General features: G+C 38.2%; 1 protein-coding gene across 4 annotated transcripts in view; it reads left to right on the top strand.

Moving 5' to 3' along the window:
• LOC138743325 (kelch-like protein 3) overlaps nt 1-13,554 on the top strand; it is a 169,615-nt gene that overhangs the window by 108,247 nt on the left and 47,814 nt on the right. For 3 of the 4 annotated variants that reach the window (XM_069898500.1, XM_069898498.1, XM_069898499.1), the window contains exons 7-8: nt 7,504-7,620; nt 9,625-9,774. In XM_069898500.1, coding sequence (XP_069754601.1) covers nt 7,504-7,620; nt 9,625-9,774 — 267 coding nt within the window. The remainder of the gene's footprint in view (nt 1-7,503; nt 7,621-9,624; nt 9,775-13,554) is intronic. The other variant, XM_069898501.1, reaches the window with a different exon arrangement.

The following is a 13,554-nucleotide window of genomic DNA, read 5'->3' as shown; positions in this document are numbered from 1 at the left end:
ACCATATTCATTTTTTAAACTCTGTCTTTCTTGGAAGGAAACAGAGTGAAAACACAGCCAATCAAGAGAATCATCTAGCATTTTTGGGTGAAGATCATAATTTTAATGGGGCCCAGGGCATTCATTAAGCTGAGAGGTTCAGTAGATCAGTAGGTCCAGAAATATTTTGAGAACAGAGAGCCAAATTCTAAACAGACCTAAAATAATTGGTAGAAACTTTTTTGTAGATTAAGCACGGTGAAATATTGGAAAAAGGAAGGGATATGCATGCAGAGGAGAGTAGGGAAGTAATTGGAGATGGCTTTGTCTGTGATTGACATGATTAAAGTAGATGGGTTGGTGTACAGTGTGTTTTATATGGAGGAAAGGTCACAGGAAGGTGATAAATTCAGAACATGATAAGTTGAGATAGAAATTCCAAAGATAATATGTAGATGTTGAGTGAGACATTGTGAAGGTTTCTTAGTCAAGAAAATAAGATATTTGGCAGTAGAGAATGAAGATTTTAAATGAGAAATTAGTGGAAAAGAATAATGTCTAAAGAAAAAGTGAAGATGGAATAGGGAACTATATCACCACCATGGTGGTCCGAATGTGGCACGTATGACTAGGTAGATGATTTTTATTTTATGGGAAGAAATCCTCAGTTGGGTGTCTGTCACACATGTAATGTAATCTTCCATGATGAAATAGGACTTTGTTAACAACGTAGATAATTTGGAGGGTTAAGAGGGAGGTGGACAGTTATATTAACTATTCACAGGAGGTCAACACTGGAGAGGTAGATTAGATAGGAAGGTAAAAACAGGAATGCTGGAGGAACTCAGCAGGGCTCTCAGTGTTCATAGGTGATAAAGATATATAACATTTCATACCTGAGCCTTTCTTCAAGGTATGAGTAAAAAGTAGGCAGACGTCAGAATAAAAGTCTGGGGAGCAACACTTCACTTGTGAATCTGCAGGGGTTATCATCTGCATCTGGAGCTCCTGTGATGGTCTCCTCAACATTGGAGAGACTGGATGCAGACTGAGAGATCACTTCGTTGAGCACCTCGGCTCTGTCCACCACAATAGCAGGGATCTCCCGGTGGACACCTATTTCAATGCCCTTGACAACATGTGTGTCCAATGTCTCATGCACTGCCAGACTGAGACCAGCCACAAATTGGGGGAACAACACCTCCGAACTACCAACTGCGAATCCTCACCCTGACGCCATATGAGCTACCGATGCCCCAACCGTGAACATATCATCTGGTCCTGGCCATCTAATCTCTCAATGCCTTGAACAACACAGGTAGTCATGAGGCCAAAGGTTTGACCCATGTAAAAGTCTACACCTCCCCCCTTTTACGAAAAAGTGGTCCAAAAAATTTGACATAAAATGAATAAAGCATAGAACACATATCTCTTTACGTCCTCCTGTTTGCTCTAAATTAATTCAAAGGTGAAATCAAATACAACATGGCGCCATCAAAGCCTGCTCATGCAAGTGGTTGGCCAACACTGCCATTCGCACTATTTTTTAATTGTCCCCCCAGCATCATCAACCCCCCTCCCCCACCAGCGTTATCGACCCTCATTTGACTCCCTGCATTTATCAACTCCTTGGATGGTCCCCATCCTGGGGTCCATATCGACACTTTGGCATGTCAAAAATATGTTTCCATAAAGGATTTCTGAAAGTTTATATTTTCATATCTTGCCAATGATTAAGATGGATGCTGCTATGGGACAATGTTTTGTGTGGATTACCCATGTTGTAATCTAGGAACAAAATTTGGGAAGAATAGAGACAGGTCATTTAGGCAAGATCAAGAGATTTAATTTAAAGATTTGCGGTCAATGTATACTTGTATAAATATATATTTAACATATCCCCTAGATGTTATCCTTGGATAGATGTACTTAATAGTTTGGATTCCAATATCTACCACGTTTGTAGTTTTGTATCTTATAATAATGGGCTTGTCTAAACTGCATCTAGCTGATTTGGTCTTGATTCGCCACAACCTGATCACTGAGGTGTACAATATTTTCACTCATATAGTGCGCACACGCATAAACGTGCAGAAAATCATAAATTGAGTAAAAATATTTCCATAGAGCACACACCCACATATACCATGCAGGTGTAGTATTCTACATTCCGACTCAAGAGCAATTTGAATTTACTTGGGAATGAGATAAAACACATTCCAAAATCAAACTTTCTGCTACAGTTAATCTCCCGCGATCTACACCCCTTCAACTTCCCCCAGAGCTTTGACTCAATTAAATAGATTGACAGGCTTCAGAGTTACGAAGATTTTAATTCTGTCATGATTTTAAAAAACCTTTCTTTAAAAGAAACCTTATCTTATTAAAAATAGTGTGCAATTGAAAAATGTATGGCTTGATTTGTTTAAATGAGGTTAAACTGATGCCATCGGGCAGAATCATCCTAATGTTGTCTCAGATCAGAGGCATTTAATATGTTAATCTCCTTCCTCAGGGGACAAGTCTGGGCAGTTAATAATAGGTGCTTTCAAACTGACTTGTAAAATGGGGTTAACTGGTCAGCATCGTCCAAAGTCAACTGGGTCTCTGCCCTACCTCGGAGGTAATCAGGGAACCCAATTAAACTTACCCAGGACGCTTGAACAGCAAAATGGCTGACCCAGTTACTCCTGTGATGTCAGTGCTTACGTGCTGGTGTTACAGGAAAATCCCGGCTAAAATGTCTGCCAGGGCCTGGAGTGGAGAAGAGGTGGAGGGGGGGTGGGTGGTGAGAGGTTGCTGCCATGAGGGAGAGAGACAGAGGCTACAACTGGGGGGAGAGAGTTCGCTGTCATGGGAGGAGAGGTCGGTTGCTGGTGGGGGAGTGCCACAATCAGTGAGAGAGGGGTCGCTGCTGTGGAGGAGAGAGGAGAGGGCTTGGCTGCCATGGATTAGTGGGGGGAGGAGGGGGATTGACGGTGGGAGAGAGACTGACAGCTGGTGGGGGGAATGGGGGAGACTAGTTTGTGTGACACATCACTTATTGTGTCATCGCGGGGGCGGGATCCCCCTTAAATGGATGGTTGGCGATTTACTGGGGCTATCCCCCTTCAGTTTAAAAGGTGCTGGAGGCACCTTTGCCCCACTAATCACACCTGGGTCCCAGGAGGGCTACCCGGGTGCTGTATTTAAAAGCACCTAATGATAAGGTGCAGTGCCCTAGCCAGAATATCCTGTTTCTTGGAAAACCATGGCACTAAGGCCAAAGAGATATTCATTCCTAAGATCAAAATTTTGAATTTTCCCATTTTGAATGTACCCAATTCCCACACTCGCTATGAATTGTATGCGTTCTTTCATTGCTGCTATTACATTCTACTGCTCGCTATAATTGCCTGTGTGACTTTCCCACACCTGCTAAAAATTGTGTGCGTTGTTTCATTGCCACTATTACATTCCTACGCTTGCTTTAAATTGTGTGCATTCTTTCATTGCTGCCTGCTATTACATTCCCACGCTTACTATAAATTGCTGGTGCAACTTTCCCACACCCGCTATAAATTGTGCATGTTATTTCAACATGTAAAAATATTTTCAAACAGTGCACAATGCATATAACGCTCGGGGGTTACCTGATTTGTAAAAAAAATGTAACACGTGTTTAATAGGCGTAGAAATACGGTATAATGAGATTGCTTAAATTATTTCAGCAAAAGCAGGTTTTGCTAAAGGAATTTCATTTTACAGCTAAATTCACTTTAAAAGAATCCTCCATTCAGACCTTCCTATTACTTTAATAATTCTGCTGGCTGCCAGTAACTAAGACTGAACCTCTTTTATGTAATTTGTAGGTTAATGCTTGTCAACATCATTGGTTCAAAGGTTCCTTTAATCATCACATAATGATACATTAAAAATGTAACATACGTAATATACTTTAATTTTGTCTGCTGGAAGGCAATCATAGAGTTGCCATGAGCATTGCCCCACACCCCAAGAGTAAGAGAAATAAAAGCAAATGAGGGTCCCTTTAAGACTGTCCATGGATTTGTCTCCAGCACTCCCGCAGCCACTGCAGCCACATAGACTCCAGTTCAAACCATCGGCAACCCAAACTCCAGATCTAAACCTCTGATACGATCAGGAAGCCTTCAGTACCCGAGGCCTTTCTTGCTTTCAGGACCCTCTTGAATCCCAGTTTGGATATCTATTTCCAAATGGATGACTACCAAAGAATTATTAAAAAGGACCAAGTGCGAAGCCTTAACTCCTTTTGATTGTTGACATATTATAACTGCATGATGTGTGCTGGAAATTAAACCACATTAAATAAGAAATAATAATAAATAAGGATATGATTATATATTCTCCCCAGAAATTTTGAGCTTGTGAAATTACAAATTCAAAGAAAGGTTTGCATTTGTATGGTACCTTTTGACACTTTTCAAAAAAATGTTGCAATTAAATTTCAAGTGACGAAGGATGGAAGGTGATTTAATAGAGGTATATATTATTATGAGAGGTGTAGATAGGGTGGACAGCAGCACCATTTGCCTGGGGTGACAAATAGCAAATATCAGAGTACATCTTTTTGAGGTGAGTCTGAGTGGAGGAAAGTTTAGGGGAGACGCAAGGGGTAATTTTTTTTTATCTACAGAGAATGGTGGGTGCCTGGAATATATTGCTGCAGGAGGTGATGGAGGTTGGTACAATAAAGTCATTTAAAAGGCTCTTAGATGGGCACGTGGATGTAAGAAAAATGTAGGGTAATCGGTGTGAGGAAGGGAAGGATTAGATTGTTCTGAAGAAGGTTTATATAGGTTGACACAATGTCATGGGCTGAAGGACCTATACTGCAAAGTTCGGTGGTCTAATAACTCGCTTAAAAAAAAGTCATCCATTGTTTTAGATCCCATAGTTCCTTGACTCTTAGTTGGCTGATGACTTTGGCCTTGTGACAATGCTGATATGCACCTAGCTACTAAAGTTGATTGATAGCAGCCAGGATTTATTCTCTTTTTGAATTTTCAGAGAATTCGTTAAAGTTGGCATACAATCTACTTTAGATGAAAGTGGTCATCTCCAGAATATTTTCCAAATTCTAGCTTTATTTCCTTTTAAAATAAAAATTGTTAAATATGATCTTTAGCTCACAGTTAATTTGCATGAATTGAGGTAGATATTGCAAAGAATAAGTAGTAAAGGTGAATCATTTAGGGTGAATGTTATCTGAGCTGCATAGTGTTTTTACAGAAACCAAGTTAATCTTTACTTGGAATATTAAAAAAAAACAACCGGAAGGTCACAGCTAGTGTTTTAAGCTGCTGTAAGCACTAGGAAAGTTTTATGATTAACCAAGAAAAAGTGATCAGTGTGATTTACTGTGGTTTCCAAAGCATAATACCATTTAGGTTGTATCATTAAATATAGCCATGGGGACTGTTCTGTTTCACGTATATTTGTGCTAAGTTCAAGGGCGAAGAAATAGTCACATTGCAAATGCCTTATTAGCACAAGTTTTAAAAGCAAGTAGCATGTATAATATGATCCACAAATAAAAACTTACCGGAATATTAACTGTTCAAGTTACAGTCTTAAAAGATCATTATAAGGAAAAGAGATATCAAATATTGCATTTCTAATTCTCACAATAAAAGTGGTTCTAAGTATTGGATGAAATCTTCAAGAATGCTTCCAGAGGTTTTTCAGCATCTGATAGAATCTGTGTAATAGTTTGTAGCAAATTTAACATTTAGAAATACTCTGACAGTAACACAGTATAATTATTTTAAAATTTCTTTTTACTCCATTCACTTTAGAGCACATAGATATTCACTGTTTAGTTTGATGTTTTTTATTGTTTGATTACATTCAAGGTATATACAAAACTTTATTTCTCGTGAAAAATTTTGACAGGTTGAGCAATAAACAGCTGTTCTGTTATGATTCTGATCTCCTTTTCCTGTAAAAAAAACTAAGCTAACATTAAACAGTTAGGCAAAAAATAACTTCAAAACTAATGTTAGAGCATTGATGCAGAAGGAATGCAACCAAAACCCTATTTATGGACAGTACTCCTTAGTTTACTGGGGTTCTTTGTTGGGTATTGCAAGTGAATGTATAATATAATTGATGATGAGTAGAACATTTTTAAAAACTTGGGGAACAAGGTGGAATAAGATCCTTATTTCTGAAAATCACAGGGCCAATTTTCCCCATAATTTTTTTGAGTTTCTAGCTAGCATCATTTTCATCTTTTGCTGAAGAGTGTCCACTCTGATGTGATTCCATTTACGAGTTTTGACAGGAAATTGGAGGCCACTGAAGATTTCAAAATATTACCATGGATTACTTTTGAGGCATTTTACCACCTTTAAGGAGCTACATTAAACAAGTTGATGCCAAAGTGGCTTGAGAAGTGATTTGGTAATGGAAAGCACAAAGAAGTTGCCTCAGGAAAAAAGGGCTATAACATTCCTTTTAGATTTTTTTTGGTACCTTTGTTTCATAAAAATCCACCGAATTTCATGACTTGTTCATGACAATAAATTCTGGTTCTGATAAACCCTCAAGGTTATTATCTCCAGTGGGGCTTGGAACAAATTGCATAGAAACGTCTAACATTTTAATGTGGATAAATATAAGTTAATAGATGTATCTTCCATTAGCTGTACATAAATGTATGAAAGGTAAAAGCCATAAAGGGTTTGGACATGATCAAGCTTAAAAATACCAGGGTAAGAGAATTCCTTAACTGACCTCAGAAGATATATGCTTTGGAACTAATTGAACTCTTGTATATGTAGGCCTAAAGGTATTTTTGTCTCTTGAGTTATGGATATAAAATTGTGATCCCATTAAGTTAGGAGTTAACATGTGCCAATAGATGGTTTGACATTGGTGGAGGTACAAACCTGCTCTTGTCTGTTATATTCAAGTAGTAGTAAGAAATAGGAATACTTCTGGGAAAAGGATTGGAATCAAGGTCTGCATTTTTGAAAATCACAGGGCCAAACTGACCCTTCACTTTTTAGAGCTTCTAGCTAGCATCATTTTCACCTTTTTGCAGAACAATGTGCAGAGTTTAGCATGGATGTGCACTCCTCTAAGGTAATTCTTTACCTTAAGTCTTTCATGAAACAAAGGTACCATGGAAAGAAGCCATTTCACCCACCATATACATGCCACGTGATCAATGATTCTTAATTTCATCCATTTCTGCCCTCTGAGTAGTGGTGAGGAGAGAAGATGAATGTCCAATCTGTTAAAACAACTGTTCTCCTTGGATTTTTCTTCAGATCCCTTTTGCTGAGTTAACAAGAAATCACAAGTGAGGATAACTGAGCATTTGAGGCAAAGGATATTTATTTTTAGTCTACATGGTCAGGTTTGGACTAAGAGCCATAGGCATGAGATTTGAATAAGATTAGACGTTTGAACCATGACTATGGTTTTGATTACCAAAATACATGCATGTTTCGTTTCCTTCAGATTTATTTGTGTACTTTTTTTGGTTTCTGGCAGGTATTTGAAGCAGTGATCTCGTGGATAAAGTATGACAAAGAAGCACGTCTAGAGCACATGGCAAAATTAATGGAAAATGTCCGTCTTCCTCTGCTTCCACGGGACTATCTTGTACAGGTTAGCATTAGTGCTTATTTCTGGATTAAAAGCCTGTGCTTAGATTGAGACTATCAAGATGATTACAGTGTTGTCAAAGTGTTTCATTGTCAGACTGAAATAAGAATAATCATGCAAAATGGTCATTGCAATTTTAAGGAAATGGAAATGTAACCAAAAATATTAATCTTGTAATGGAATAAAGCTTTATTAAGGTATAAAGTATTCAGGATAAATACTCTAATTTTCAAAATAAAGGACAGCAATTTATGCAAGTTAATTTCAATTGATATGCCAATTCTTTAAAAAATAGTTGTCATGAATTCAGAAAGATTAAAGAAATAAAAATATTTTTGTTTTAAATAAACAAAATGTGTCAATATCAGTAAGTGTTAGTGAAGTTTACTCATTATAGAAATATTGCATAATATTCTTGAGGTAAAAATTCCTTCTAATTTCAAGAATGTGAATGATGGATCTTGGTAATAATTTGAGCATTGTTAAAATATCCATTAAAACTAAAACTTAATCACTTTAAGGAAAATAGATGAGAACATTGCATGTGTCCCAGCTATCATTTTTTTTCTGTTTTCTTTGTGGAAATCGACCTTTCAAATTGTGAAATTGTAAACATGCTCTGCTATTTGGGTAGGTGAGGTGGGGAAACTAGTGAATTATTCATCAGAGAGCCTAACATCTTTTGGGATATGAATGTATAAGAACATTGTGTCTGAACACCTGGACAGATTTTGAAAAGGGGATTCCATACTGGAGTGTTAATTAGAAATGAACCTCAAGGAATTATACAGTTTCTAGAACTGGTTAGGAAATTGAATGAACAATTGAAATGTTATAAGGGTTTTGGCAGAAATTCAAATTGGTAGGATATGACAGTGTTGTCCCACAAGAATTTTGGAGCATGAACTATATACTATAATGATATAGAATGTTTAATTATGGAATGACCGGTGGCATTGCAACCAGATTAAAAGGGCATATTAAATTATAAAGCACTGCTAATATATTGAATGAATAGAGCTGGCAAATGGGCATCTCTGTTGGTAAATATGAAGTCTGCTTCGGATCAGAGAAGGGTAGGATAGAGTACTTTGGAAGGTTAAAAGCTGGAAGAGTGAAATTACACAAGTGGGAGAAGGGAGAAATCCATTTAATGGTTCATGTGTATATCACAGAGTGGTATAAAAATATTATTTTTTAAAAAGTCATGTATATTTTTCAAGAATTCCTGAATACCAGGTTTCTTCAAATGATACCTAAATTCTAGATTTCAAGGAGAGATTGAAGAAATTGAAGTTGCAGACTTGGTGCATGGATTGATCAGGGGTGACATGATTAATTTTCAAGATACTAAGTAAAACCAGGATGTATATGGAGAGAAACTTTCCACAAGTTGGGAAATCTTTGACTGGAGGGAACAATTAAAATTCTGTAGTGCATTTAGCAGAATTATATGCAAGCAGAAATTTGTAATACACTTCTACAGATGGTACTTTATGTTAGGTTATGTGTTAATTTTAAATCTGAGATTGAAAGAGTTTTGAATAAAATTATGAATCCAGGGGATAAAGGTAGATACCTTTATAGATTTGGTCACTTAATAGTGGAACAGGCAAGCCTGTTCATTGTAGTTTCTATGTGTGTATATATTGAATACACTATAATCAATTCCTGGAATAAGTTCCAAGCAACTTTGTTTTGGAATCAGATTGAAAGTATTTGCATATTTTAGCAAATCTAATGTGACCCACTTCACAAAAATACACGTAGAAGACAATGTGGTGCTTGCCCAAAGATTTTGCCTTGCATTCAGTTTTAGAGAACCATTTGGATTTGGAGAAGCTGCACTATCGGTTTCTTTATTTCTATATGTGGATGATTATAGTTTATTTTAAATGAGGCATATTATCTTTACAAAGCACCATTTCCAGTATTTAAATGTAAAATCATATTTATTAATGTTTTTTGCTGATGTGACTCACATATCTGTATCCCTGCTGTGTGCAGACAGTAGAAGAAGAGGCTTTGATAAAGAATAATAATACTTGCAAAGATTTCCTAATAGAAGCCATGAAATACCATTTGCTTCCTCTTGATCAACGGGCAGCAATAAAAACTATACGCACAAGACCAAGGACCCCAATCTGCCTACCAAAGGTAGGAATGCCTAGGGCATTTTAAAGTTTGAAATAAAACAAATGACTCCTTTTTTTTATTTTCTGACCAGCAGTTTTGCTAATGTGCCCTCTACAGGTATGAGTGCAGACAGCTAACATATTCTAAAACTAACACCCGATGCTGAACTAAGAATGGTCAGAAGTAGCTATGGAAAATTTTCTGATGGCATATCTTTGGCATGGAGCTACGCCCATTGTGAACACTAATCAGAAATTATGGGTTGCATGTGTATAGTTTCTTGATGTGCAAACCTATCAGGAAAGATTTCATGTAGCAATGAGTGTATGTAAAAGTTACCATTTTAATCTGAGGAGAAAGAGACAATCGGTGCTTTACTAGATGTGAGGTTAGTTTGGAAAGAGCTGTCAGCTATTGATGCTGGAGGCCTAGCTGTAAGAATAGTACTGCCCATTTTTGCAATATTGAGGTACTGTTTACATTTGTTTTGAGAGTGATGCTAACATGTCTTGTTTATTGATCATACTTTGGTGTCATGAAAAGGAGGTGGTAGGTTATCCTGAAGTACTGTAGTCAGGGGTTAATGAAATTCCTATGGTTGTGAGGTGGGAACCTTGCAATGAAATAGCAGTATATTCCCAGGATAACTGGGGGAGTGAAGGTGACATTGGGGAATGATGGGAGAGGATGAGCCTGCAAGTGGGGGGAGAGGTTATGTTGCTGAGGGCTGCTGTTGAGATGAGCCTGGAGCTGTAAGGCAAGTTCTCAGTTGGCATTCAACAGGAAAGTCTGCAAATGCTGGGATTGTAGAACAATGCTTATTGGCCCTGAGTCCTTTGTCCATTGTCATGACAGAAGACTTGATGGAAATATTTCTCAGATACTCTGCATCATACTGCAGTGATGGTAAGGCACTGGCAATTGGTGAATTTGGAGGTCTTGCATGCATTTTAACTTATGAAACATAATCCCCAGTAAGGCCCACAATAAAGGAATAAATTGCAGTCAACTAAAAACGGCTTTTCAAAGGTCATATCTTCAATTTAACTGAATTAGATAAATTCCTAAATTTCAAAATTTTCAGTAGTGTTTTGGAATATTACCATAATTCACCCACGAAAATAAGTATGTTATGGGATTTAGACTTAGTGCTTTTTCTAGTCTCATGCCAATAGCCCAGGAACTGAATTCAGGATGAATTGGAAATTGCCTTTTCTCTATATGCACAGGAAAGATGAACATGACATGTCTACATCACTTCCCTTCCCACCAATCGCTCCCTTGGCACCTACCTTGTGTTCGCAGGAAGTGCTATATGCACCCACTACAACCTCCCTCACCACCATTCGGGACACCAAACAATCTTTTGAAGTAAAGTAACACATTTGTGAATCTGCAGGGGCCATCTGGACCAATTGTGGTCTCCTCTACATCAGAGAGACTAGATGCAGACTTGAAGACTGCTTCATTAAGTACGGCAACTGTGTCTGCAGCAAGAGTGGGGATCGCCCACCGGCAACCCATCTCAAATCCTCGCCCCATTCCTATACCGATATGTTTGTCCATGGTCTTGGGAACTGCCAGCCTGAGATCACCTGAAAATTGGAGGAACAACATCCCATATTTTGACTGGACCCTCTCCAATTAGATGGTTTCTATTAGCCTTCCTTTCCTATATCTCCTTTCCTCTAGCTCTGCCTCTCTTTCCTTTTATGTCCTCTCTCTTTCCTTTATCCTCTTTCTCCTTTCCTCCAGCTCTACATTCACAGAGCTACCTCCTCCTCTCTATCAATTCTCACCGTCCCTCTCCATGTCCAATGATCAACTGTAGTGTGTTGGTCTGCGCTCCTCCCCCACTTTTTCTTTCATTCTCCCAGCCTTTTAATCTCACTGGCTCTACACAAAGCCTTGAAGCACCTGGACAGCAAAGATGCATAAATCAGGATGCTCTTTATCGACTACAGTTCGGCATTTAACACCATCATCCCACCAAAATTGATCAGCAAACTCTAAGACCTGGGACTCAACACCCCACCATTGTTGTACTTTTTTAACACTGTGTAATTGGATCCTGAATTTCCTCACATCCAGACTACAATCAGTGAGCATTGGTAAGAACATCTCCAGAATCTACAGCATTACCGGAGATATTGCCCGCTATATATCTATGACTGTGTGGCCCAGTATGACAACAATACCATCTACAAATTTTCAAGATGGAGTGATGTAGCATTGCTTGTCAGGGAAAATATTACAGCGGTGCTTAGGCAGGATAGATTAGAGGACTCTTCCAGGGAGGCTGTATGGGTGGAATTGAGGAATGGGAAAGGGGTAGTCACACTTATAGGGATGTATTATAGACCACCTAATGGGGAGCGAGAACTAGAGAAGCAAATTTGTAGCGAGGTAGCAGATATTTGTAATAAGCACAGGGTTATGATAGTGGGAGATTTTAATTTTCCAAATATAGAAAGGGCTGGATGGATTGGAATTTGTAAAATGTTTGCAGGATAGTTTTTTAGAGCAATACATGGAGGCACCAAATAGAGAAAGGGAAGTGTGTTGGGGAGCACTTTGGATCCAGTGATCATAGTGCCATTAGCTTCAATGTAATTATGGAAAAGGATAGGTCAGGGCCTAAGATTGCAGTTTATGAGTGGAGAAAAGCTAGATTTGAGGAGGTGAGAAAGGATTTACGAGGAGTGGACTGGGACAATTTGTTTTATGGGAAGGATGTAGTAGAGAAATGGAGGTCTTTTAAAGGTGAGGTTTTGAGGGTACAAAATCTTTATGTTCCTGTCAGGATAAAAGGCAAAGTTTGAGAGAGCCAAGGTTTTCAAGGGATATTGGAAACTTGGTTCATATAAAGAGGGAAACCTACAATAAATATAAGAAACAAGGAATAAAGGAGATGAGTGGAGAATACATGGAATGTAAAAACAAACTTAAGAAAGAAATAAGAAAAGCTAAAAGAAGGTATGAGGTGGCTTTAGCAAACAGGGTGAAAATATATCCAAAAGGTTTCTATAAATATCTTAACAGCAAAAGGAGAGTGAGGGATAAAATTGGTCTATTAGAGAATCAGGGCGGACAACTGTGTGTGGAGCCAAATTAAACGGGGGAGATTTTGAACAAGTCCTGAAAAGCAGAGGATAATTATTGGAAAATGTACTGATTAAGAAAGAGGAAGTACTGGAGACTTTGGTGGATAAGTCTCAAGGTCCCGACAGGATTTTCCCAAGGACCTTGAGACAAGTTAGTGAAGAAATAGCAGTGGCTCTGACAATGATTTTTCAAATCCCATTAGAGACGGGTATCGTGCCGAAGGATTGGTGTATTGCTAATGTGGTTCCTTTGTTTACAAAGGGTTCGAGGAGCAAGCCTAGCAATTATAGGCTTGATGTCTGTAGTAGGTACGTTAATGGAAAGTGTTCTTAGAGATAATACATACGTATCTGGAGGGACAGGGTCTGATCAGGAATACTCAACTCGAGTTTGTGCGTGGAAGGTCAAGTTTGAACAATCTTTTTGAATATTTTGAAGAGGTGACTAGGAATATAGATGAAGGGAAAGCAATGGAAGTTGTGCATCCTTCAGTAAGGCCTTCGATAAAGTTCTGCATGGAATGTTAGGAAGGTTCAAGTGCTTGGTATTAACTTTGATATAGTCAAATAGATTCAACAGTGGCTGGAAGGGAGATGCCTGAGAGTTGCAGTTGTAACAATGTTAATATTTGGGGAGATTTTATAAGATTTAGAGTAGGTCACATGCATACACACATTTTAAAACAGATCTTATTTG

The sequence above is a fragment of the Narcine bancroftii genome, chromosome 9 (genome assembly GCF_036971445.1).
Source record: "Narcine bancroftii isolate sNarBan1 chromosome 9, sNarBan1.hap1, whole genome shotgun sequence".
NCBI classification, from domain to species: Eukaryota; Metazoa; Chordata; class Chondrichthyes; order Torpediniformes; family Narcinidae; genus Narcine; species Narcine bancroftii.
This window is presented reverse-complemented; position numbering and strand designations above follow the sequence as displayed.